This window comes from Ascidiella aspersa, chromosome 7, assembly GCF_963924565.1.
Source record: "Ascidiella aspersa chromosome 7, kaAscAspe10.2, whole genome shotgun sequence".
Taxonomy (NCBI): domain Eukaryota; kingdom Metazoa; phylum Chordata; class Ascidiacea; order Phlebobranchia; family Ascidiidae; genus Ascidiella; species Ascidiella aspersa.
The window spans coordinates 16,628,929-16,655,953 of NC_139453.1; the positions used below are offsets into that span (position 1 = coordinate 16,628,929).

Genomic DNA, 27,025 nt, shown 5'->3' on the forward strand with positions numbered 1-27,025 from the left:
ACGTAGGAAGATCATTCACGCGAAGCGCGAAAAATTTTCGCACTTGCGTAGTTAAAATAGTCAAAAAGTATTAGAAATGAACTCGTGTATAGTTTGTCAAAGAGGCGGCGAAGGGCCCGATACAGTAGGTTGCCGACCCCAGTCTTACACCAACATCTGATATTAACGCAGACAACAAACCGACCCCCCCCCTGGATACGCCACTGATTGCAGGGCGTTATGCGAATAAATCACAGCCAATTATTGATCTACAATACATGCTTTAGGCGCTGTAAGTGCCAATATTCGAACATACTTTATAGAGTTTAGTCTTATACATATATTCACACAACCAGTGCTTCGTGTGCACTGTACAAAAAATGAAACAGGCTTTCAAAAATAGCCTATTTCTGTAACTACAGTAACGAATTAGCAGTTGGTCTATTATTTTGTAACCGTTTTTTCGCAGCGACCCAAACGCTAAGCGTAAGTATAATAACAGCAAAGCTTTGGCGACCCAATTCTCTTCACTGAATTTTTTGTAAGCGAATAAAATACATTACCAAATTAATCAAAATTCTTTCAAATAAAGAAATCTGCCACGGTCATAGTACAGTAGAGAAATATATTTATCGTATAACATCAAAACAAACTGATTTTCGATTTTCTAAGTTTTGTATAGTTCGATCTTTGACGTTAGCAATAATGAGCTTAAAATGTATTATTTAGGAGTCATGCCAACGACGGGTTTGAGAAGCACTGGAATATTAATTGGGTCGTTGTGGTCTCTTTAAAAGTTCTTAGCGGTCATCATATTCCAACCTTTAAAAAATCGGCCACCACAGCAGGAAATCAATAAAAAGAGCTTCATAACGAGACAAAACAGTGTAAAAATGCTATACGACCACATCAACAAAAAAAAATCTGTCTGAATAAAAATATCAAGTTCAAAACTTGGTAGTTATTTTGAAAGCAAACAAAAATTATGTAATTACATTAATACTATTGGGATAAAATATAAAACCCCTAACCAAGCGGTTGTTATTAAAATAATATTTTTTAATATGATATATTTGCCTTTTTGTTCAAATCTAAACAATCATGTCTAGCAGTTTAATTGACCACTAAACGGTATAAATGACAGTAATGATTAAAATTGTCATATAGAACACGAAAAATATCGTAAAACTGGTCCTGGTTAGCAGAAATAACAAAGAAAATGTTGTGCTGAAGCATAATTCAATCATGTTATGAAAAAAAAATTAAATAATATGCACATTATTGTAAAACATTTTAAAATAAAGCATATTACACAAAAACAACAAGCAAACAGATACTACAAGGGAACAAACAGTTAAACAATTGCTTCATTGAAGAAATCCACAGTCAAATTCAAATCTCTGTAATTTACTCGACGAGCAATCCCTAAAAAAAATTTAGCTTTAAAAAAACAAGAATATGATAGTTTTGACCAAAACATTTTATATTTTAACCATACCTGTTTTGTCAAATATTCTCGAAAATCTTTGAAAAGGACAAGCTGGTCAACCGGGGTCATAGCTGTTATAACGGGGAGAAGTTTTTTTGGTGATGTAAGCCTATAAAAAGTAGAATTTTGTATGTTAAATCAGATGCTGTGTACTGTGCATAAAAACATTTTCTACTATTTGTAAAAATATATTAAAGTGTTTTTAAAAATAAACCTGTTTTATAGCTGTTATATATAATGCATTTATAACAGCTATGTCCACCAAACTGGAGTGGCAAACAATGCACACATTCTAGTAGACCAGGGGTCGGCAACCCCTGGCACGAGATGATTTTTCAGGGCACGCCAAATGATTCGGCAGTATTCGTGTCATAAATTACTGTCTTGCTACTATTCTATTAACATTATTTTTTGTGGGCGTTAAACTTGTTGTTTACAACTAACCAGGGCTGCCGAGTCTGTTAAAAGTAACCCGAGTCGGACTACAACCAAGAAAATAAAACCGAGTCCGACTCCGGTCAAATGTGCGATTTTGTCGAGTCCCGACCCTGACTCTACAGCCTGTATTCCGCCAATTCACGTAACAAAATATGGTGAATATTAAGTAATTCACTCATAGGGGTTGTATAGTTCCATTTACTCACAATACATGGTTGAAACATATTCCACCTTTACAATTTCCAGTTGGCGGCCATATCAGTTTAAAAATTTAGTAGTGCACATGCGCATTTTGGACTCGGACTCCGGTAGTTTTACGTGGTCTTACTCGAGTCCCGAGTCCGACTCCAGCAAAACAAACAGACTCCTCGAGTCCCGAGTCCGACTCCGCAGCCCTGCGACTAACCGTTCGTATTACTTCACAATGCCCTAAATGAGGCGTGATGTTTACTGCGCTGAAGCAGGACATTCTACATTAAAAGTAAGCATGTGTGTCTTTGTGTGAATGAGTGAGAAACCAAGCTAAAAGCGAAACTGATCGAGTAAGACTACCCGATTCCGATGTGTGCTCATGCGCAGTACCAAATTTCGAAACTGATAGGCTGCAAACTGTAAATTGTTAAGGTGGAATAGAATATGGTGACATATTTTTCCATGAGCCCTATGAGTGGATTGCTGAATATCCATCTTAATTTAGTTACGTAAATGGGTGAAATACAGGCTGGAGAGTCTGATCCGGACGTTAACTCGATTAAATTGTGCATTTGGCCGGACTCAGATTCAGGTTATTTTTAACCGACTCCAGAGCCCTGGTTGCCAGTGCAAAACCAAACAAGTGTTCGCACGTGAGTTGTTAAAATTTTTAAATTATTCATAAACTGGCACACTGTGTTCAAAAGGTTGCCGACCCCTGTAGTAGACCCTCAGAAAATTTCTCCTCCATATCAAGCTTGGCCTGATGAAGAATTTTGTAAAAGCAATGTGAAAATGCAATTCAAGTGAATTTCTATTTCTCTGCAAAAAATTTTTCCAGAAAAAGCCAAGCAAAACTATAAGAAGGAATCAAGGGCCCTTAAACTAGAAGTATCGAAGGATCAACATTTAAAAAAATCATTGTCAAACTTGGAATTGTGCATAAATATAACAAATAATGCACTGCAAAGCATACAAAGTTTCTGTTGCCAGTCATGCTTATCCAATACTTGACAATTGCGCTGTGCGTAACCTCGCTGAATATTGGTCTAAAGTTGACCTTGAGTAACCCCGTATCAAGGTTTTTAGAATAAGAAAATGATGGGCTACTGCAGCATGTTATATCGTAATGACCAAAGTCAAATACTAAAAAGCATTTTTAAGTGCCATGTATTGTAGCGGCATATTGTTTTAAAGAGTCTTTTTTAAAAATACATATTCTTCGATATTTCAGAAATGTAATGTGCTACAAAACTAAAGGCAGATTCAAAATCAGTGTAAAAAATAAATCTAAAATAATGTACTCACTTTAAAAAAAAGTTTTGTTGACCAGTGTTATTTAGGGTTTTCCATATATAAAAAAATACTCATTTGTGACCGACCTGTCGTTAGTAAAAAATCTAAAACAAATAAACAATGACGACAAGACACTTATGCAGTACTTTATACAACAATGCATTGTTTCTAATAGGAGCAAACTTTGACAAAAACAAAACTTTTTTTAGTTTTTTTGTTTAAAAATTATTGCCCTAGTTATGACTTAAAGTGCATTTTGATAAAAATTTCAGGATTTATTGTGTATTATATTTTCAATGGCCCCTTAAACACAATCAGCACAAAGATAAGGAGTTTCTTGTATTCTTCTAAAAGTGTCACACAATCGCATTGGATTAGGGAAGTAAAATAGGTTGCACAGAGAAATAATTAGTTCCAAAGCGTAATTATTTCATTCACTAGTGGTACCACAAGCCAGGCTGGCAGAATCTTGCCAGCCTTCTGGGACAAGCATTTTTGGCGTAAATTCTTCGTTTTTTTGGATGTGCCCCAGTTTTTTTGGTTTTGTGACTATTAAGAAGTAAATGAATTTGCAAAAAGTTAACATTTTTTGTGACATAAAGAAATACATATAGGGTATGCTGAAGTAGAGCCTGGGGCACTGGGGGGTGCACCTGTCTGCTTTTCTTACTTTAAGACTGTTACATAGATAAGCAGTTTTGGGGCGAACTCATCTGTACACATGCAGCTTAAAATCAGATTGAAAAGCAAGAAAAAAAATCTTTTTCTGAACTGGGAGAAATTTTTAATATAAAACAGCCGTGTGTTAGTAGAAATTGTTTGCCGAAATTAGAGTTACACCTGTGTAAATTAGAGTTACACCACTGTAGTGAAGTGCAACATGCCATAGTATGAATAATCTCTTGGCTGAATGGATAAACTTCTTTTTTGAGACACAACCATAGCTAAACGAGGCCGAAGTTCGCGCGAAGCGCATAATTTTTTTGCGTTGACGTAATTAAAACAGCCAAAAATATAGTTTAAGCCTTAGATGAAACAGCATGGTCTATTATAGGGGTGGGCAAACTGCGCCTCACCGGCATGTTTTTTGTGGCTCTTCTAACCGAATTGTAAAATTCCTATAAAAATTAGTCTACCAAGTTTCCCAAGACTACAGTTTATGAACGTTTCTCTCTTTTTCTTTTCTTTATTTAGGCCAGCATGCTTTGTAAAAGTTTATGAGGCTGCACTCCCAGGGGCCTTTGCTTGGGGGGTAAAAACCTGAAATATTGCGTTTTAGCACTTTGTAGCTAACGACAGCCATCTAGCAGCAGAAAAACTTTCATACAGAATTCGTTCATATTCGCTTGCTTTGTCCAGCTAGCGTCGCGACGAGGCGGCTGCTGGCATCCCTGCTGCGCCCTATTGTCCCGCTCGTGCAACATTTGTGTTGGAAGTGGCTTGCCTAGTAAAACTATGCACATGCGACTTGCCTTTCATAAAGAGGCCTCTCTAAGTAAAAAAACCTATTGCTCTTACAACACAAAATATTTTACCACCGCAAATTTAAATGCGAATCCTACAGGCAGTGTACACATCTCTGTTAGCACATGTTGTAATTGTTGCACCATTCAAACATATCAACACCAGGTCTAAGCAAATATAATTATACAAGGGCCGCAACAACAAAAAGCTTAAGTTTAACGCATTCTTAACGACGACGTTACAAAGCTACGTCATAACATGGCGTCATAAATAAATAAATCTTGCGTTTATTGGATTTAAATTGGCAAAACTTTCAATATAAAACGTGGCTTATTAGGCACATAAACGTGTTTGCATATTGCTCAAAACTACAGATTTAAACTCTGTTTCAACAGTGATTGCTCAGACCAAGGCATGGTAAAAATTTACACAGTAAAAGTTGGAAAAAGTATAGCAAACCATAGACGTTAAATCATTTAGAGAGAATGAAAATATTGACTTTTTAAACATGCTAGCTGACCAAAATGTGATAACATGGCCGTAAGCATTATCTACGTAAATTTTTATTGATCAAATGTATGTTTCGATCATTTGCCAAAATCTACGCCATATTTGAACCCCCTTCGCTTCAAAGCCATAAGTTATTATATTATTATACACAACTTATAATTGTGTGTAGATATGTTGGATTGGAGTAACATACAGAACAGGTGCAAATAGCAAATATTCTCCAAATACGATGTTTCCAATATTCTCCAAATCGTATTTCATCGTATTTCATCGTATTGTCGCGGTAATACACAAAGAGGTAAGGCCGTGAATAAAGTTTCACCCACCGTACAATTAACGGAGGGAAGAATTTCGAGTAGGGATGTTCAAGGCAGAATATCGGCGACACATTTATAATGCTTGCTTTAAATGCGGCGTCAGCATTTTTTGGGGCGACCAATTACTTCGCGATAAGCTTCGCCTAATAATTAAGTGTCAATAGGGTGTATTTACCGCCGCAAGTTTAAATGCGAAATCTTAAGGCAGTCTACGCCTCTCTGTTAGCACCTGTTGTGCATCTTGCTCCAACATCAGGCCTAAACTTATCTAGCAAAACTTTCGATTTAATAGTTTGCGTATTAGGCACGTAATAGTGTTTTTCATATTGTTTGAAACGACAGATTTAAAGCCTGTTTTAACAGTGATTGCTCAGACCAAGCTATGGTAAAAAATTACCTAGTGAAAGTTTGCAAAAGTATAGCAAACCATAGGGGTTAAACCATTTTTAGTCTTTAAGAGAATGATAATATTTGATTTTCAAACACGTAAGCTGGTCAAAATTTAATAAAATAGCCATATGCATTATCTAAGTAAATTCTATTTATCAAATATATGTTTCGATCATTCCCCAAATTCTACGCCATATTTGAACCCCTTTCGCATCAAAGGCATATTTTAAGTGGGGAAGTTTTCGGCCCATATCTGTTTTTGCTTGCAGAAACAAGTTAAGGAAAATGAAAAACCGTTTATTGGATTTAAATTGGCAAAACTTTCAATATAAAACGTGGCTTATTAGGCGCATAAACGTGTTTGCATATTGCTCAAAACTACAGATTTAAACTCTGTTTCAACAGTGATTGCTCAGACCAAGGCATGGTAAAAATTTACCCAGTAAAAGTTGGAAAAAGTATAGCAAACCATAGACGTTAAATCATTTAGAGAGAATGAAAATATTGGCTTTTTAAACATGCTAGCTGACCAAAATGTAATAACATGGCCGTAAGCATTATCGACGTAAATTTTTATTGATCAAATATATGTTTCGATCATTTCCCAAAATCTACGCCATATTTGAACCCCTTTCGCTTCAAAGCCATAAGTTATTATATTATTATACACAACTTATAATTGTGTGTTGATATGTTGGATTGGAGTAACATACAGAACAGGTGCAAATAGCAAATATTGTCCAAATAAGATTTTTCCAATATTCTCCAAATCGTATTTCATCGTATTGTCGCGGTAATACACAAAGAGGTAAGGCCGTGAATAAAGTTTCACCCACCGTACAATTAACGAAGGGAAGCATTGCGAGTAGAGATGTTCAAAGCAGAATATCGGCGACTCATTTATAATGCTTGCTTTCAATGCGGCGTTAGCTTTTTTTCGGGCGACCAATTACTTCGTGATAAGCTTCGCCTAATAATTAAGTGTCAATAGGGTGTATTTACCGCCGCAAGTTTAAATGCGAAATCTTGAGGCAGTCTACGCCTCTCTGTTAGCACCTGTTGTGCATCTTGCTCCAACCAGCATACCAACATCAGGCCTAAACATGTAGCAAAACTTTCGATTTAATAGTTTGCGTATTGATAACATAATAATGTTTTTCATATTGTTTGAAACTACAGATTTAAAGCCTGTTTTAACAGTGATTGCTCGGCCAAGCCATGGTAAAAATTTACCAAGTAAAAGTATTGCAAACCATAGGCGTTAAACCATTAAAGTCTTTAGGAGAATGATAATATTTGCTTTTCAAACAAGCTGGCTAAAATGTAATAAAATGGCCATACACATTATCTAAGTAAATTCTATTTATCAAATATATGTTTCGATCATTCCCCAAATACTACGCCATATTTGAACCCCTTATGCATCAAAGGCATAAGTTAAGTGGGGAAGTTTTCGGCCCATATCTGTTTTTGCTTGCAGAAACAAGTTAAGGAAAATGAAAAACAAAATATGAAATATATAATATAAAATACACAATATAAAATACAAAATATTAAAAACTAAGAAGTATAAAATAGAAAATAAAAAATAATAATTAAAAAAATGAATATGAAACAATCATAATTAAAAAATAAAAAATAAAAAAAATAAATTCAATTTAAAAAAAAAATGAAAATAAAATGAAAATAAACACTAAGCCCCGAAAATATACCCCCTGATAAAATATACAACAACGGCACCCCCGTCTAGTTCTTTTTTGGTTTGCTATCCCATGTTTCAGACCGTTTTGTGTCCGGAGATTTATAGAAAAAGTATACATCGTTGAATTTTCAAATTTTCAGACATGGCGTAGAGTGGTAAGGTGCGATGAAAAGGTTTACAAGGCTGCACCCCTAGGCGCCTCTAATTGGGGGGCAAAAAACCTAAAATATTGTGACGTCATCAATTTAGCTCTTTGTAGCTATCTACTCCTACCTAGCGGCAGAAAAACTTGATACAGAATTTGTTTATATTGCTTCCTTGGTTCAACTCGCGAAGGGACTAAGTCAGACTTGGACAACTAGATTTATTTTAGATTTTTGAAATTAGATTAGAATTAAAATTAGAGCATTTCAGTTTTTCCAAATTAGATTAAAATTAGAATTACATCGTTTTGAGTTTTTTTCAAATTAGATTAGAATTAGAATTACCAAATTCCTAAAAAATCAAATTTAAACTAGAATCACATTTAGCTTTTACAACCAATTTAATTTAATCACAATTTATTCCTATAAGAACGTAAATGGTAAATATGTATGCATTTAAAAAAAAAAATTACTGTAAAAATGACATACAAGTCGTTCCAACCAGAAAATTTTAATTGAAATTCTGTGTTTAAACTGAGAGACTAAGAATGTCGTTGGACAAAGTAGCATTTTTGGTAAAATCGAAATTAGATTAGAACTAGAATTAGAGCAAACAAGCAATTCGCAAATTAGATTAGAAGTAGAATTAGCCACATTTTGCTCTAATTCAATGAATTAGAAAACTAGAATTATCTAGTTGTCCAAGTCTGGATTAAGTGGCTGCTGACATCATGCTGCGCTTCATTGTCCCGCGCGTGCAACATTCATTGTTCGAAGTGGCTGCATTAGTAAAACTGGGCGCGTGCGACTTGCATTTAAGAAAGAGGCTTCACTTAGTAAAATAACCTACTACTGTTACAAAACAACATATTTTACTGCCGCAAATATAAATGCGAAATCTGGTGGCAGTGTACGCCTTTCTATTTGCACCTGTTGCGCATTTTACTCTAATCAAACATATCAACACCAGGCCTAAACAAATTAAATAATTTTTTAGAGAATTATTATATTTGCTTTTTAAACAAGTTACCTCGTCAAAATTTAATAACATGGCCGCACGCATTATCTACATATATTCTATTTATCAAATATATTTCTTGGTCATTTCCCAAATACCTTGCCTTATTTTAATTTATTATCGCGGTATTACATGAAGAAGAGGCAAGGCCAGTATAAAATAAAGTTTCACCCATCGTAAAGCAGGGAGGCATTGCTAGAAACTTCATTTATATTGCGTTTGTGAACTATGTCGCCAGATTGAATCATAAGTTAAAAAAGCCTGAAAATTCCTTAAAGGTAAAGCTTTCAGGCGTCAAGTGCCAGTTTGTCACTGTTTCTGGAAAAATAAATTTTGTTTTGAAGCGGCAAAAATCAAAAAAAAAAAATTTTGATTGCAGACAATTCTAAAATTAATTTTGCATAGTCTTAACCAAACTAACGTATAAAAAAGTGAACCCTGGCAACTACCCCTTTCGTATCTAAGACATAAGTTAGGGCGGGTGATTTTCGGCCCATATCTGTTTTTGCTTGCAGAAACAAGTTAAGGAAATAAAAGAACAGGCAACGTTTATACTAAACCACAAACCAAAGTCAAATTAATAATATGTGAAAGCAACCCTGATAGGTAACGCTATTTATAACGCCCCTAATCCCCCCTCACCCCACCCTAAAAAAAAAAAAATTTATAAATATACACTAAACCCTGAAAATATACCCCCCCGATAAAATATACAACAACCGCACCCCCGTCTAGTTAATATTGTGTTAATTTACTGTTTTGTATATTACAATTCTGTTATTATTGCTAAGCTTGCATTATTTACCGTTTTTGTATTAAAATAATTTTGAGGCTCTCTGATATGTGTATTTTCTACAAATGGCTCTTCCATTGAATACATTTGCCCACCCCTGGTCTAGTACATCCTTGTTATGCCCATGTTAATGCCTGTCTATTTAAATTAATAAAGAAGTATTTGCCAAATCAAGTAAAACTGTAAACAGACAACAGTTCTATCGAAATTTAGTACTTTTTTAACTAATAAACAATCTATATGCCAAACACTGGCTTTCCCTGCTAAACAACGTGCTTCGTACTGTTTTCAAAATGGCACAAAAAAATTATTTTCTGTCAATTTTAGTGCATAATGCGTTCCTAAATATTCAGCATTTTAAATAAATATTGGATTGAATATGTGTAGAATAAGCAAACGTTTGTTGGGAAAATTGATCTTTAAAAAAAAAATTAAAAAACATATATAATTTTTTTTTTTTTAACCAATTCCTTCAGTTTTCTCTCTGATTCTTCGGCCGACATAGTCACCAAGTCGCTAGCTTTCTGCCATACTGCCCAAGCCATATAAATTCAAAAGGCTTCGCTTAGTCATGCAACAGATGTTATCAACAGTATTGGCCTGTCTAAAACCAAAGCTTTTGTATAACCTTTTATTAGACAAATCTTTCATTGGACCTAGAGTCCTAGATGTTGCATCATTGTCTTGTGGCGTGCAACAATAATAAAATAAGGACGAGACATGACCCATTACCAGAATTGTGTAAATTAGCTATTAAATTAGATTACAAGATATTCAAGTATGGTTAATTACTTAGTGAAATAGTGTACATTCCAAAATGTTTTACTCGTCGTAAAAGTCAAAGATTTTGTTAAAACTGGACAAGTAAGATTTAGAAAATTTAAGATTTTTGTTTTGCCGAAAATTTGTGATTTAATGGCCACACATTGACATTAATGTGCACATAATAAATATGCATAAATACAGAGCAGAAAGCAATTACCAATTAAATTGCAACAATGTGTTTACACAAAAAAAAATAAACTTTTTAATGTAAAATCAAATCTTAAGAGAAAATAGTTAAATCACCCATATGATAGTTGATGAGGGACAAATATAAGAACACTATTCTTTGGTTTGAGTTGCTGGTTAATAACATGCAAGGACATTGAATTATTCGAATAGGGCATTCACTTATTTTTATTTTAGTATTTTTGTAGTGTAATAGTCTAAATTTAGGCAGCATTCTCTGTTTTGCTACATGTGTTATAAGTTTCTTATTACATCGATTTACCAGCAAACCAAAAAAATTAGTAAATGGTTGATAATTGAAAATGAAGCAAAACGCTAAAATCTATGGCTGGTGCATGGGAGTGAGTAGTTCATTTTTGGCGTAAATTCCTGCAAACTTTCTTTAAATCCAGGTGGTTAATGGCAAGAAAAGTTAAAAACATTTGGTCTTATTTCATGGAATTTTGGGACAAATGGTGTTTTTAATGGAAAAAAGAACTTTACTTAATAATGCCACTAAATTTATATGACAGTGTAACAAACACTTAAGCCTTGCATTAGAATAAATAACTTGTATGCCAAAACCTTTAAGTATACATAAAGTATATGTGCACAGGTTAATATTACATCATTTCCTGTTTATTACTTATGCATACGATTAATCACCAAGTAAACTATCAGCAATGATGCTGAAGTAACAATTGTAGTGTTTTGATTATTTAAAATGGAATAGTAAACAATTTATTTAACAACTTTGGTTAATTTAAAACATACAATTACAATAGTATGGGAATTTTAATTTTTGTTTATGTCCTGACAACAACTTAAACTAAAATTCACAGAAAATTATAACTGTAACTATTTAAGTTAACATATTATTTTAGGTTACTAAAATTGAAAATTGCAGATTGTATCTAAACCATTTTGAGTACTGACTGTGGACTTCAACAAATGTTCAGTTAATTTAAAATAAAACTATTTAGGGATGTATAACCTGTAAGGCTGTGACCTAAAGTTTTAGGTGTGGCCCACCACTTATCGCCACTTTAACTTGATCTTTTTTAGAAAAATTGTTAGAATATCATCAAAACAGGTACACTGCGCAGTATTTGACAGCATCTCATTGTTTGCCGAAACTTTATAGTTCAATGGTAGCAACTACTGTGGTGCACCTTAACAGCCATCATACACTTTGCACCCAATAGTGTTAGTGTGAGTGTTAAGCATTGTTAAATTGTGGGTATGTGTAGTAGGGTTGTTAAAAAAAAAAACTTTTTTGTAAAATTTCAGTGGGGACCCCCTGGAATTGTTAGGTTGCGTCTACAAAACCCACAAAACAAATTTGAGCACGTTTGGTTCAGTATTGACCGTGCTACGTCAATTTGAAAATTCAGATTTAGGCTAAAATTTTGGGAAAAAATAATTTATCCTTCCCCAGAAAAAAAAATTTCTACTTTTTTGCATTGCTTTGTAATTGAATAGCTATAAATAAACCTGTTTTACAGTTTAAAAAAGAGTAGTCATTGTATAAATGTTTCATTTTAACATTTGTTAGCCTGTTTTATACGAAAAAAATTGTGGGTATGTGCCAAATGTATCATACCATGACATGTTAATTAGCCTGTATTTTATTTGCATATTTAAGCATGAGTTTACTCAAGAAGAGTGGATGTTTTTTAGGTTAATTGCTAAATGACTTCATCTTTAGTAGTTTTGAGGCCATCTGCCCAAAGGATCATTCGCCTTAGGTTTTATGTAGGCATTTTTCATGAAATTTAAAATATTTATAGCTTGGCACAGCGGTCCATTGTACTAAAAGGTTAAACATCCCGGTTTTAAAGTATAGCAACCTGACTTTAATTTCAGTATTTATAAAACAGTACATTTTCTAAACTAATTGACTAACCTTGTGTTTTACCATATCTTATATTTTATTTATATGTGTTAAAATGTTACATTTTTATGCTTTTCTAGTTGAACTAAGTGATAACCACATTGCAAAACAAACTGTTCAGCCCGTATAGCTTGAATCAGCAACCTTTAAGCAGAATGTGCTGCATTTCAACTTTTAACATTTCGATAGTATAAACACCCGCTCTTTGAGAGTGAACTCGTTGCGCATATGCAAGTAAATATCTGCATTGAATTTACATGCCGAATCATGGTACACACCTTTGGACTGATATATTTCCCTAAAATGGTCCACAAAAACACATATTTAGAACAACACACATCTTGCTTAACAATGGTGGGAGCACAGGTGTTCAATGGATGTTTAAATTTGACATTAAGACTCGATTATAGTCGCAGAAAAAATATAAGATTAGGCCTACATCAAATACTGCACGTCTACATGCTTTGATGATAGTTTCTACATGCTTTGATGATAAACAATTAAAAAAGGCTACTGAAAGTGAAAATAAGTGGTGGGCCGCAAATGAACATCAGGCGGGCCGAAATGAGGCCGCGGGTTGGACTCTCCTCATATAAACTATTACCTATATGCCTAATCAAGTGATTTAGGACAACAGTTATTAACCTGTTTGGCACAAATCATACTTTGTCATTTTAATGCAGGACAGAGCAGGCATTATCTTTAAGTATATGTTATTCTGACAAAATAACAGGAAACATAACACATTGTTTTAAAAATAATATATGTAATGGCAAAATCAGTTGCAAGACATGCTAGTTTTGTAAGTATTAAGTTAAGAACTGGTTGAAAAACGATCTTGGATTTTAAAAGTTTGATGCCTATAGTAATACCTTTATACTTTTGAAAGGGTTAGTTAAAACAATTTCTTAAAAAATAATTTTTATGAAAAGCATCCCTGAACAATGGTAAAAGCTGTTACTTTGATTTTGTGTCTGTTTGTTGCATTGATAGCTTATTTTATTACATTCAACATAAAATTTTGTCACCTGATAAATGTTGACAGATAAACATTTACAAAGGTTGCCATTAGGTATTGGCAATCAAATCGGTCCATTAATCCACCATGACCAGGAATTATGTCTCCGAAATCCTGAAAAAATAATACAGTCAGTTTACTATAATCCATATATGAAATAATAACTATTTTCAACATGAATGTACTGTAGTATGAACTGTGAACTGTATAAGTCAATTGGAACAAATAAGTCAATTGGAACAAATTGGAAGTATTTTCCTCTTTTCGTCTACTTACTGTGGTGAGTATTTTCTAAACAATGTTACGTGAACAAAATTTGTGCTTGCATTTTCTTTTTACTCAACACCATCCTATGAAGCCATATAATGGGTATGTTAAACACATGGGTTAACTTGAAGCAGTGGTTCTAAACCTTAACTAGTCGCACACCAACAGGTGGCTTTTTACTGTTGTTCTAAAAAATGGTAGCTGGAAATTTTAGATTAGGTTGAATTAGGTGGCAAAGAGAGAATAAAACTTGTTAAAGTCACAATGATTTGTTTGTTTGTGTAACAAATTAGAATAACTGACTTAAGCACACTCAAATTGTATTGAGTGCCAAATGCAGACTGAAACCATTATACTAAAATGTACTGCTATATAACAAGAAATGTGTTTGAGATGCTTGATTTACACAGGGTCATGCTTATTTTAATGGCTAGTTAAATTTAGGAAATAATGATGTGGACCACATTGCGTTTATAGGAGACAAATTAAAAATTCCTTATAACTCCCCGAATTAGTACCACAAAGGCAATTGCAAAACTTCCTTGTATGCCTGAAACCCACTTTTACTCATACACATGACTAATGGACTCTGGCATAAGGTCCATATGGTTAAACCCACTATCTGTGGAATGCTAAAAACACAATACACTGGTCAACAAAATTTTACTTTTATTGAAACGAGAGTGTGAGTTTTTGTCTTTGATGTATTTTTTGCCCTGATTTTGAATATATATCTTTAGTTTTTCTCCAGCACATCACATTTTTTAGACATCGTCAAATTTGAATTTTCCAAACAAACGCTATGAAAACAACGCACAGCTATGGTACATGGCCTCTAAAAACATCTGACATATAACTCTTTTATACACATCACTTAGGTCATTACCATTGAACTTCAGGTATTTTCAATTATTCTCCCCAACTAGACCAAGGTTCTCTGGAAAGAGGTTTATGTTAGAGTGCAGAAAATGCATTTTGAGGGACATGCATAACCCATCAACACCTACTGGAAAAGAATGCAATTTTCATTTTCTAAAAAGTCAGCACACATACACTAAATGCCAGTCAAGCACGCAATTTCACCTTTTTACAATGTGTATTCTTTGGAATTTTACTAATACTGTGGTCCATCAAGATTTCTATATCTTGGCTCATAAAGTATTTGGCTTAGTAGTAAAACTTTTTGTAGAGAAATGCTGCAATATCAGCTTATTATGCTTTTCTTATAGGCGTATTGTCTCTTCTAAACTTCTCTTCTAAAGTAATTTTTTGTTGTAACAAAAAAGATCTGTCTACTGTAGGTTCAATTCCGTAATTTTGTATTACTACATCAATCTCAAGCAAGTTGTTTTATTTTGGTCCTAATTCAAGCAGACTTTTCTTGAAAGACATATCCCTAGAAAACAGAAATAGTTTTGAACTTTCATAAAAATGTACTCTCTGATAACAAAAGAATGTTGATAAAATATCTTTCCTATACTGTTTTGTTAGAGCCCTAAAAGGGCATTTTCAGAATCAGTGCCCAAAACACTGAAGAATCAATACACATCTCCATGTAAAATTTGCTGTTGACCAGTGTAATACAAAAATAAATAAGGCAGCTTTACAAGAACACATTGTATTGTTCATAATTTTTTAATTAGTGTAACCTGTAAAAAACTAAGTAATATTATAGAAAATGTACCATTAACGGTCTGGTGTGCATCTGGAAATACACAATAAGATCAAAGGAAATGTATTAAAGTCAATGTTTTATTTATAGCATAGTTTTAACACAATATGCCCTAATATTCACAACAGAATAAGATACCAATTTGTTGGAATAAGATCTAACGCTGTCAGATTAAGTCCTAAACCCACTGAAATAAGATCCAAACCAGGGGTCGGCAACCTTTTCTAGTCACGGGCCAAAAGCAAACTCAGAAAGGTCTCTGCGGGCCGCACAAAATGTTAACTAAGAATTGTGTTATCAAAATGTTAAAACAGATGTGAATCAGGCGGACCTCGGATTATTTTTTGCACTTTCAGACGTATTTGACTACGTTTGAACAGGCACTAAAGCGCAAAGCACAAAAAAACGTTTGTTTGGTTTAAAAATCGAGTTCAAACGTCATAATCCAAACTATTAATGAAAAGTGTAATAAGACTCTTTTGAGGAAAACGTGATAACATATAAAGTTAATCTATCTAAGTCTGGTTAAGCTATTTAAGTCAGATGCTCTGGGTGAGCGATGCGAGCGTGATTTTTTGGGGGGTATATCGGCATTTCTTTTAAATTTCTTGAAAGTTTCTATTACATTGCCGAAAATGAAAAATAAAAATGTTAAAAAATACATGTGCAATATTTTTAAATACATTTTCAATTTTTCCGAGACGCACTTGGTAGCCTTGCACTGCGCAACAATAAACAAGCGCTGATTTGGTTGAAAAGACAGCATAAAAATGTAAACAAACCGGGCAGATAAAAATCATTCGCGTGAAGCGAACTTACGTACTTAAAATAGTCAAAAAGTATGTAAAATGGACTCTAATTTGTCAAAGAGGCTGGGGGCCGAATGAATTACATCGGCATGCCGGATCCGGCCTGCGGGCCGAAGGTTGCCTACCCCTGATCTGAACGGTTAACCCAGTGCTTCCCAACCAGTAGGTCCATTTAAGGGTCGCGAAGCATTTCTAAATGTTACAGTTTTCTATTAGATCGGAAAAATCTTACAACAAAAAAAGTGGTCGCGAACTGAAAAAGATTGAGAAGCACTGACCTAATAACATTTAAAACTCTATGGGTTGGTATTTGGCACTGTCTTGCTGGAGTCTGTGCATGTGCAACTTATATTAACATTGAATCTTGTTAAATTTATTGACATAATAACAGGATCAAGGATTGTGCCTACATGATCTTTTAATTTATAGTGTATCTGAATTCTAACTGCAAACAAATAAAAACATGCCTTAATTTTAAACGCCCTTTTAAATCCACTAGCAAAGAATCCACCAAATGGTGCAATAGAAGAACTGAATATTGAAAAACTGAGCGAATGGATCTGAAAGGGGTAAATCATCACTGTCGCTCTGTCCATACCAACCTGCAACATATAAAAATATGAAATGTTTCAATTAAAACTAGGGATAACTGATGTATAGCCTTTTAGTTTTCATTAATTTGTGAAGGCATTTAATTAAGATAAACACCATAGGTACTTTTTCTTGGCTCAAAATCAGTTGACCCATTAAAAAAATTTCAATCAGCAATGTAATGATATAATAAAACAATCCATTGGTTAGACTCAAACCCACTTTTGGCAATACCTAAAATCACAACTGAACCAAGTTAAATCATTTTATATTCTACATCTGTGATTTAGCCCGTGTGTCGCACTGACCAATAAACACAACAACAGTACGGCCACAGAATAGATATGAATAGTGAAGTGTAAATGGGTTAGTAGCTTCTTTGTTTGTTTTAGTTTTGTTAAAAATGGATGATAATATTCACATACCAACCCAAAGATTACTCGAATAAACAATGGAACATCATATTGCTGTAGCGTAAAAGTAGTAGTTTGCTGGCATTCTACATCAATGCCTAAGCTTGTTGAAACATCACTTGGACAAATTAAGTAAGGAAATTGGGAAAGAAAGCCAGAGAGCTGAACAACATAAAAGTGGTGTTATCATAAACATTAAAAATAAAAAACATGAAAAATACCAAAATTTAAACTTACAAACCAGCCAAAAATAATAGTAAAGAATGCTCCTCCAATAAAACCTTCCCATGTTTTCTTTGGTGAAAGCTTAATAAAAAAATATCACTTCTCAAATTAGTTTATAATTGTTACCATCTAACAAATTTTAAGGATAGCTACAATGCATTGTATATCTTATAAAATTGTAATGTTTGCTCCTCTTTTCTGTTTGTTTGTTTGTTTGTTTGTTTGTTTGTTTGTTTGTTTGTTTGTTTGTTTGTTTGTTTGGCTAAACATGTAGCATGGGGGGGGGGGGGGCATGGCCTGTTGGCCCTGTAATGCAACAATGGCCAAAATAAAAACTCTGGGACACACCAAATTAAAAAATATATATACCGATTCCAATTACTCAATAAAGTTCAAATTTATAAACCCTGGGTTTCAAATCTTGAGAATTCAATATTGTACATTACACAATAAAGTAAAAAAAATGTGAAATTCTATTTATATTTTCTGTTCAGTACAGTTCTACAGTTCGTACACATACCTTAATGAGTGGTGTTCGACCGAAAAAGAATCCACATATATAGGCCATAATATCATTTATAATAACCATAGACACTGGTACAATTACCCAGATTAGACCTTCAAGCATGTTTTGAATAAGAAGATGAGATTGGGTTACTATAATCAGTAGACTTACATGAGTCCAGCCGAACTAAAAAACAGAATAAATTCTTGTAAGTGAGAAGGTATGCCAGTTGCAGTACAATATTTAAAGGTTTACCATGAAAAACTGCAGGCGGTACCGCTTCTTTACTAAAGATAATACAAACAGCATAAACCCAGAAAGGTATCCCATGTAGGAGATCATGCGGTGATATTTTGCTAAAAAAATCAAATATTCCTGAAAAAGTAGAACACGTTTTAAGAAATGGTAAACACCAAGATACTAAACACCACAATAAAAAAATGTTATACCTCTCTTTGAATTAATGTTGCAAAATGCTCAGCCAACGTTTCGCCATATAAGAAATAGTTGGTGCACAGTAGAAAATACCAACTGAGTGACCTGAACCATGGCATGTCATATGACTTGTAAACCTATATAAAAGCTACTTTTCTGAAATAAGCTCCCAAATTAGCCTACAACCTAAAAGTTACAAAATAAGAAGAGCTTATCCACCCTTTTTTTAGTTGAAACGGGAAAACATTTTTGCCGTCTATAGTTTTATGAGAATTTACCAAGTTGCATAAGTCTAATTTGCTATTCTAAGACAATGCAGCAGAAATTCAATGACCAAGACTCTCCAAAATGTTGTAACAAAGCCTTTTTTTTTACATAAAGGGTGATTTAATAAAAACAACTGTCTTCATTTGGATTAGGCAATTTAACACTTGTCATGAAAATATTATTACGAGTATTTACTTTGCTATTTATAATATTTGATTAGCTAGTATGCACAATTGCACATCTATAAATGAACAGTGAACCAAAAATTACCTGATGCCCAATAGTAATGATTTCATGAAAGCACTTCACCTGACATACTATTACCTAAAAAACATAAAACAATTTTATTCTGCCTAAACAGCTCTAAAACAACTATTTGTAACAAAGACAAAATAGGAAGGCATTTTTTATGGAATAAACCAGAATAGTCCAACTATTTTGTCAGGCCATTAGAAATACAATTTGTTTTAAATAGCAAGCCAATGTTGTAAGGGTGGTTTTAGTTTTGGGGAAACGAGGGCTAAAAAACTTACTCCTTTCGAATAAAGTGGTGTGTTAATATGCAACTGAGGCTAAGTTAATACCTGCACTACATTATCTCCACACCTATATGGTTGAATGGAAATCATGTAAAAAGTTAATATATAGCAAAAGAGCATAAATTGTTTTAATGTTTGTTTGTTGAATAGGTGTTACTCATGATACAAATATAATGACCATATTGCAATAGCTTGATGGGGTTGCGATTGTTGTATATTTTGTCGGGGGTTATTTTCAGAACCTTATATTCATGAGTGGTTCAATAATTGAGTCATTACAAATAGGTGTGAACACAACACAGGACTCAATGAGTGGGTTAATATCAAAACACCCTAAAAACCCGAGGTATGATGTTAATTAGTTGATACTGCCAAACTGACTTATCTATGGTGTAGCAATTTGTTCCGTAAAATGTTGGACAAAATTAGGTTGGCCAAAATGGTAGCTATACTCTGAACGAGTTTGACCCTAAATCTAGTTTTAACATCTATTTAAATAAGTATGTATTTCTGATAAACTCAAATGATCTAATTTTGATTTTATAGTACGTAAGAATAAACTTTGCGTTTTGAGAACAAATAAAACATTATTACATTATATTACATACATGCCTGCAAATAGTTTCAATAATTCATTGTTGATGTTAATTATAAACATTAAGTCACTGGATGTTCACTACAGTTGTTCAAAATAACATTTTTTTCTTAAATTTTAGTGGGGACCGCCTGGAATTGTTAGGTTGCATCTAAAAATCCACAAACCAAATGAGCAAGGTTGGTTCTTCATTAACCAAGCTATGTCAATTTGAAAACTCAGTTTTTTACATTCCGAACTTGACACAGTGCAGCAGTAAACTATACAATTATTCATACTAGACAAAATAGTTAAACAAAACTTACGGCAATCATAATTCCAACAGGTCCAATGTAAATTAAAAGTGCAAATAATCCAATCATAACTATAGAAAATACTCCTCTAACCCACCAGTTCCTCCACCTTGGTGGCAAGTCCTAAAACATCAATAAAATTTTTTTTTAAGAAAGCACAAACTTAGGAAATTAAGCAACTAGAATAACAAGGAACTGGGACACTCTGTAAAAAAAAGCCAAAAACCAACTTAGCTTATATGTTGTTGAAATGGCTTAAATTTTGTCTGTGGAGTTCTTTAACCTGATCACAACAAACTTTATTTTGTTAATTAAGGGGTTTAACAATTTTGTAATAAACATTACAGCGAGATTGTTAAAAATGCAGTCACTTGACAATAAATTTTTTTGACAAAGTTGGGGTAAAAACAACAACAATGACATCAATCCTATAATAATCAGTATCAGGTAATAATTACACTCTTAGCCTAACCAATAATCCATTAACCATCTTAAATGTATTCTCTGATTAATTATCCTTTTTTTTCAAGTCTTGCAAGGCCGTTAGAAAGTTTTGTGTAATTCTTATACCACCAGAATTATGGCAATGGTCTTTATTCTGTTTTGTGTCATAACATTGATCTATTAAGCAAAAAATACCTTAGTTTACCAGCTGTTTTATTCGTTTAGATATTTTTTGTTTCATTTAATCTTTAGGTTTATAAAAACTAAATAAGCCTAGCAAGTAATAACCCATAGAAAAGCAGTATATTAAAGCTTGTTTGTAGACCATCAGCTAACAAGTACTAAGGTAGACAACTAGCAGGTATGTACTTCAGATAAAATTTCAAAGCTTGCTAGTCTCACTCTCATTAAGGACATTTAAAGCTATGTACCAAAAGGAATGAAGTATAACGTTAGTGTCAGAAGAAAGTGTAACTTCATTTTAAGAAATTATTCGGTCACAAATAAGGACTAGACTAGAGATGTTTAAAGTAGAAACCCAGATTATGATATAGTTAACACCAAATTAATCTCTATAAGCATATTCTAAGATCACATGTTTAGTAAGCAGTTGGCAAACTTATATCCCCTCAGCCACTTGTATTTTAGCTAACTTGGCACACAGCTTGGCGCAAATGTTGGGCTAATTGTGGTATAATAACACCCGTTTGCTGGCAATACTTGTTTCACATCATTACAATCACTTTTTCATGACGTCATACCTGTCACCATTTTATGAAATCATACGGAAAAAGGGGGAATTCCCTGAGTTGAAAATTCGGGACAGCCCCCTTTAAAACGGTCACGCTACCCGCCTGATAGGTAGCATGAAAATTTGCAGACAAAGGGGCCTACTCTTTTGGGTGAGTGTTCATTGGCAGGCACTTGTCCGATGAAGAGGTTAAATTTTTATTCTGCATCAACCATGATAACTTTTAGGTCACATATTAAATTGACACTTTTTCCTTTTTAAAATATATTACAGTGGGCCAAGCATTTTTTATTTATACCAAATATAAGGTAATAGAGTTTCAAACTGGTAAATTACCTATTTAAACTGGGCAACACCACAGATTTCATCTAATTATTATTCATAAAATAAATTAAGAAGTACTTTCAAAGCTTCTTTCATAAATTCTGGTGTTTCGTCCTTGGAGATTTGTGGCTTGGAGTCTTTTGGAGTTTGGCTTGAATCTGTAAGTATTTCATCATCCTAAAGAAATGTGAAATATTGATTATGATTGTGTTAAATTTGTGTTTACAGTAAGAATACTATATATATATAGTCAGGCTAAGTTCAATTATTCACTGGCGAGTAACCCTAAGTAAAAATTGGTAATTGTTGTCAGACCTGAAGGTCTTAATTTAGTGACTCATAACAAATTATGTTTATACCAACTCCTCTAATATCTGTCTAAATATCAACATTGTGCATATTAATCTGTGATGATATCAAGGGTATGGTTGAATGCAAAGTCAAAATCCCTAACTTCTTAGCAGGTTGTTTTGCTATGTTCCTGTATCCTGTAGGCAAGTCTAATCAGCATACTATGGCAAGTTACCATGTGTGACTCACAACCTTGGCAAACAATTTACATTAAATGCTATTATTTCCAACAGAATGTGAATCTTTGTTGTGTGTCACTTGAAAATTTCTGCCAATTTCAACTATTAAATGCTATTTTTTTGCTTTGCGCGTTTAAGCTGGTTTTGAGCTGCATGCCTGAACACAAGTTCGCTTAAAACAGCTTATATATGAAAAACTGTCCTTGTAAGAAAAGGAGATATGCGCACCCACAGACTGTACTTTTGCACCCCCTTTGTGTATTGCTTAAGGCCCGTTAACACTACAGCTACACTGAGCTGAGCAAAGCATAATTGGCATTTAAATTTTATTGTGGCGAAGGTTCACGTTTTGCCAAACTCAAGCCCTGTGCAGCTAGCTTAAAGTTACGCTTTGCTAAACTCAAGCCCCGTGCAGCTAGCTTAAAGTTACGCTTTGCTAAACTCAAGCCCTGTGCAGCTATAGAAAAACGTTACATTTTGGAGCGATTTTTACGCCCAGCACAGCTCAGTGCAGCTGTAGGGAAAGAAATTTCACATCCAGCTCAGCTCAGTGCAGCTGTAGTGTAAACGGCCTTTAATCTCACAAAACATTTTGCTCCTTCGGTGCAACTCGTGGATCACTATTTTCCTTGTTATTTGTATTGTTTATTGTTTAAATATGCCACTGTTTATACATTCGTTGGGCGAATACAGCACTTCAGAGGTGAGACCAACAAACCCCGAGAATTTTGGCCCAAAAATGCTTGTCACCAGAAGACTGGCAGAGCTGGTGTGGCCCTCACCAAACAAAGACTGGACATATGCAGAACCAACATTACCAAATTTAAATTGATAAGGCAGAAAATGTAAATTGTAAAGATGGTATAACATGTGATAGAATTTTCCAACCATGTATTGTGAGTAGATGCAGCATATGACATAGCTAGCTTATGAGTGGATAGCTGAATATCCCCCTTATTTTAATAACGTACATGGGAGAAATAGAGGCTGTAGAAAGGGAGCCAGGCCCGGTACTCAACAAAATTGGCACAGTTGGCAAGAGTCAACATTAGGAATGTTCAAAGTAGAATCCCAGGGTATTCTAGAATACTAGGTTTCGAATCTAGAATAACGAATCCAGAATAGCGAATCCTAGTATATTTTTATTAAATTATTTTAATTATTTAACCTCGATTTTGTTTGGAGAAGAGATTAATCTTAATCTACCCTACAGGGCCTACAATCACAGCAATAAATCGCCCAAACAATTTGCTAACATGTGTACATTATAATAAAAAAAAATCTAACAACTGTCATTTGAAGCAGTTATGTAAACTGTAATATCTCAACTGTCCAGGTTGTTGCCAAAACTTACATTTTTGCCAATAGTAAGTACAATGTACAACTGCACACAGAAGTCTTAAGCAATTCGGTCCTTTTTTTCAAGAATTGTTGGGTCTTAGGGCTTATTTTTTTACTAACGTGATCTGTTATGCAATCAAATAATGTACTGCAAAGATTACAAAGTTACTATTGACTTAACGAGTTCTTGACAATTACACTGCGCATAACTGCATAACCTCGCTGAATATTGGCCTTAAGTAACCCTATAGCACATTTTGTGGACGGCCAGCACATTTTACAACGTATGTTAATTTTGCAAACTTAACGCACTTAGGGAAATTGCGAACTCCACACCAGACATTACACGTTGATCGCTCGCCCAATAACGCTTGATTGACACTTAATTATTAGACAAACTTTATCGCATGGACGCGGTAATTGGTCGCCCGAAAAAACGCTGACACTGCACTACCACTACCAGGCTACATTTAAAGCGAGCACTGTTAATTGGTCGCCGCAGCGACAGGCCAACCTACCACACGCGTTTGTGCAATTAGGCGCAGCGGTAAAACATTAAATTATATCGGTTCCAATTACCCAAAATAAACGGCAGAATTGGATTCGAATCTCATCTGGATTCAATATTCTACTTTGAACATACCTAGTCAACATCTATTTGTTGTTTTTTTTGCCTAAGTAGATCTCTGAAGTTGGACTTAGGTTGTTTTAATCGGCTACCCTGCAGCCCTGTTTTTAATCAAAAACTACAATAAAAAACACGACTTTTTTGTTGGACGTTTGCTTTAAGGAATTCAAGGGGTCGACATGTTGATAAAGCAGACTCTAGTTGTTTCGTCGGGGGTAAATATAACAAAAAATTGGCGGACTTCTTTAAATTCCACAATTTTTTAATCATTAAATTTATTTTCCATCTTAAGAGGGAATAAAACTATACCAAGCTTTGAGAACTCATAGTAAACTATTACTTATACAGCACATATAACTATTCTGTAGCACATTTATCAAATTAGAAGCTATGATATCAAATTAGAAGCACTTACTTCTTTATCACTCGCACTTTGAAGTTTCCGCTTTCTAATTTCTGTTTCAGACATGTTTGTTTAATTAGGTATCTAAAAAAAAGAAATGTTTGTTTGAAATTACTGGTATGTTATACCCACTGTAAACTACTATAAGTGGATGATATATTGTGATGTAATAATAATGCAGCTTTTATAGCAAACAGTTTATTGGAAAAAGAAAGTAGCTAAATGGGTGTATGTGTATCATATAGAAAATAGCTATAATAAGAAGGGATGTTAAAATGTTTAACAGTAATAGGTTTTGCTTCTAGAATAAAGAATTCAGAATATTAAATCCTAATAAAATTTCTTTAAATTAATTAACTTCTATTTTTTGGGGAGAGATTATTATTCATAGTATACCTTTCAGTGCCAAAACAGCAACTAATCCAAATGCTATTTGATGAAAAAATCATATCATAATGAAAAAGAAAATTACAAATATTCAAAATTCTAAACCAGTGTTTCTTAAACTGGTGAATGGTTCACCCCAGGGTGAATAAAATTTTTGCAGGGGTGAACAAGGGTGAACCATCAGAAATGGATGATAGCTCTACAGTAAATCGACTACTGAACTGGTGTTTTTTGGTATTTTCAAGTACAAAAATTTGGTGACTGTGTTTTGTGCTTTTGTAGCTTTATATTTCTAGACTTGAGAAATTGTAGATTTGCAAATTATATAGGTTCTAATTACCTGCCAAACAGCAGAATTAAATATAATTCCAATTTGGATTTGTTGGGGCCATTTAGTTTTATTCAAAGTAGTTTAGCATTTAATCTGACAAGTGTAGGTCTCACCCCCTGTCAAATCCAAATGCTACCCGCATGCATCCTAACCCAAATAATTTGCATTGATTTAAAAATTATGGCAAAAAGGCCAGATTCGGGTAGGCATGAATTATTTTTTGTCCAAGATTTGTAGCATTGTAACGTCATACATTGATGTCTTGGGGCCCATACCTTTTGACTAATTATTAAACACAAGTTATAAATTTGCACTAGTTTTAACGGATGTGAAATATTACAAAACGATTTATTGCTAAAGCCGTTGACAGGAGATTTTGAAAAATAAAGTTTGACAAATGGATATCCTTGTATTCAACTTCAAGTACTGTTCAAGACAAGAAATTGTAAGTAATGACCACAACAATAAATTGTAGTTTAATTTTGCAGACCATTGGAGAGCCAGATCAGAAACTTTCGATTTTGTGTGGGGGAAGCGATTTTGCAGTTTGAAATTGCATGGCTGTAATAGCATTTCCGCCCAAATTTGCGCGACTGTTATAACGGTATTTGTAAAATTTGCATGGCTAAAAACTAAGTACTGTATTGAAAACCGTTGGCGTGACAAAAGTTTTGCGCGTTGGAGGAATTTTTCACGGCTGACCGAATTTACTTTGATTTTAAATATATTTTAGGGCTATGACAGCAGCCTTTTTTTAGCACAGACTAAGGCGCTTGTCTAGAATCCTACCACAGTTATGAAATCAAGGCACAAAATTGAGTTAGGTTGCGGGTTAGCGTTTGGGTGTGGGTGGGTCAAGTATTATTATATTCTTTATTTAATAATAATACTTGACCCACCTTAACCCAAACGCTAACCCGCAACCTAACCCAAATAATGCGCGTTGTGGTAGGATTCTAGACCAGCGCCCAGACTAAACCTGTACCCCTAAAAGATTAACATGCCTTTTTCTACAATATAGTAGCTGGGTGTAAACACAATATAGTAGCTGGGTGTACTTTTGACCTCAGTTGCATCTGGTTAGAACTCCAATTTTTTCAGCTGTGCACCAGCAAGATCTCCCATAAAGGCTAAATTACTGACCTTGACTAAGATGCCAATTCAGAAAAAACAGTGTGGGGTATTTCATAAACGCTGGGTAATCCATAAACAATGTCTTGTTTTTCATTGATTTATCTACAGTATTGTTGCTTGTAAAGATTGGCAGTAAAAATTGCCTGGAAACACATTTAGCCAACATTTTCTTACTCTTTATCAGTTTACCTTTTTTTGTGAGCTTGCTTATTCAGATTTAGTTTTTATTGCATACATTATTTTTTTTGCTGCTTGTTGCACCAATAAACTTTATGAAAATATTAATTTTGGGCTTTTTTCCAAAGTTAGCCCAAATATAGTTTAGGTGAGGCAAAAAAAGCCAAAATTAACCCTGGCCTGGAGTAAAAAAAGTAGATGTTTAATGCAGCTACTCAGGCGTGTAAACATACGATAAAAAATAATTAAAACAAGGCGGGGTTGCGTTTGTTGTATATTTTGTCGGGGGTATATTTTCAGGGTTTAGTGTTTTATTTTTTATTTTTAAATT

At 33.9% G+C, this 27,025-nt stretch overlaps 1 protein-coding gene across 1 annotated transcript; it reads right to left on the minus strand.

Annotated features, from left to right (window-relative positions):
• Nucleotides 1-205: 205 nt before the first annotated feature.
• On the minus strand, nt 206-24,751 carry LOC146138070 (phosphatidate cytidylyltransferase 2-like). Its single transcript, XM_083393686.1, has 13 exons — nt 24,678-24,751; nt 21,842-21,940; nt 20,257-20,367; nt 19,088-19,141; nt 18,565-18,687; nt 18,371-18,490; nt 18,131-18,301; nt 17,623-17,691; nt 17,398-17,547; nt 16,849-16,983; nt 13,644-13,747; nt 1,478-1,577; nt 206-1,404 (listed from the first exon to the last, which is right to left on the minus strand). The coding sequence occupies exons 1-13, from the start codon at nt 24,729-24,731 to the stop codon at nt 1,387-1,389; spliced, it is 1,308 nt and encodes a 435-aa protein (XP_083249812.1). The 5' UTR covers nt 24,732-24,751; the 3' UTR covers nt 206-1,386.
• Between the last annotated feature and the right edge of the window lie 2,274 nt (nt 24,752-27,025).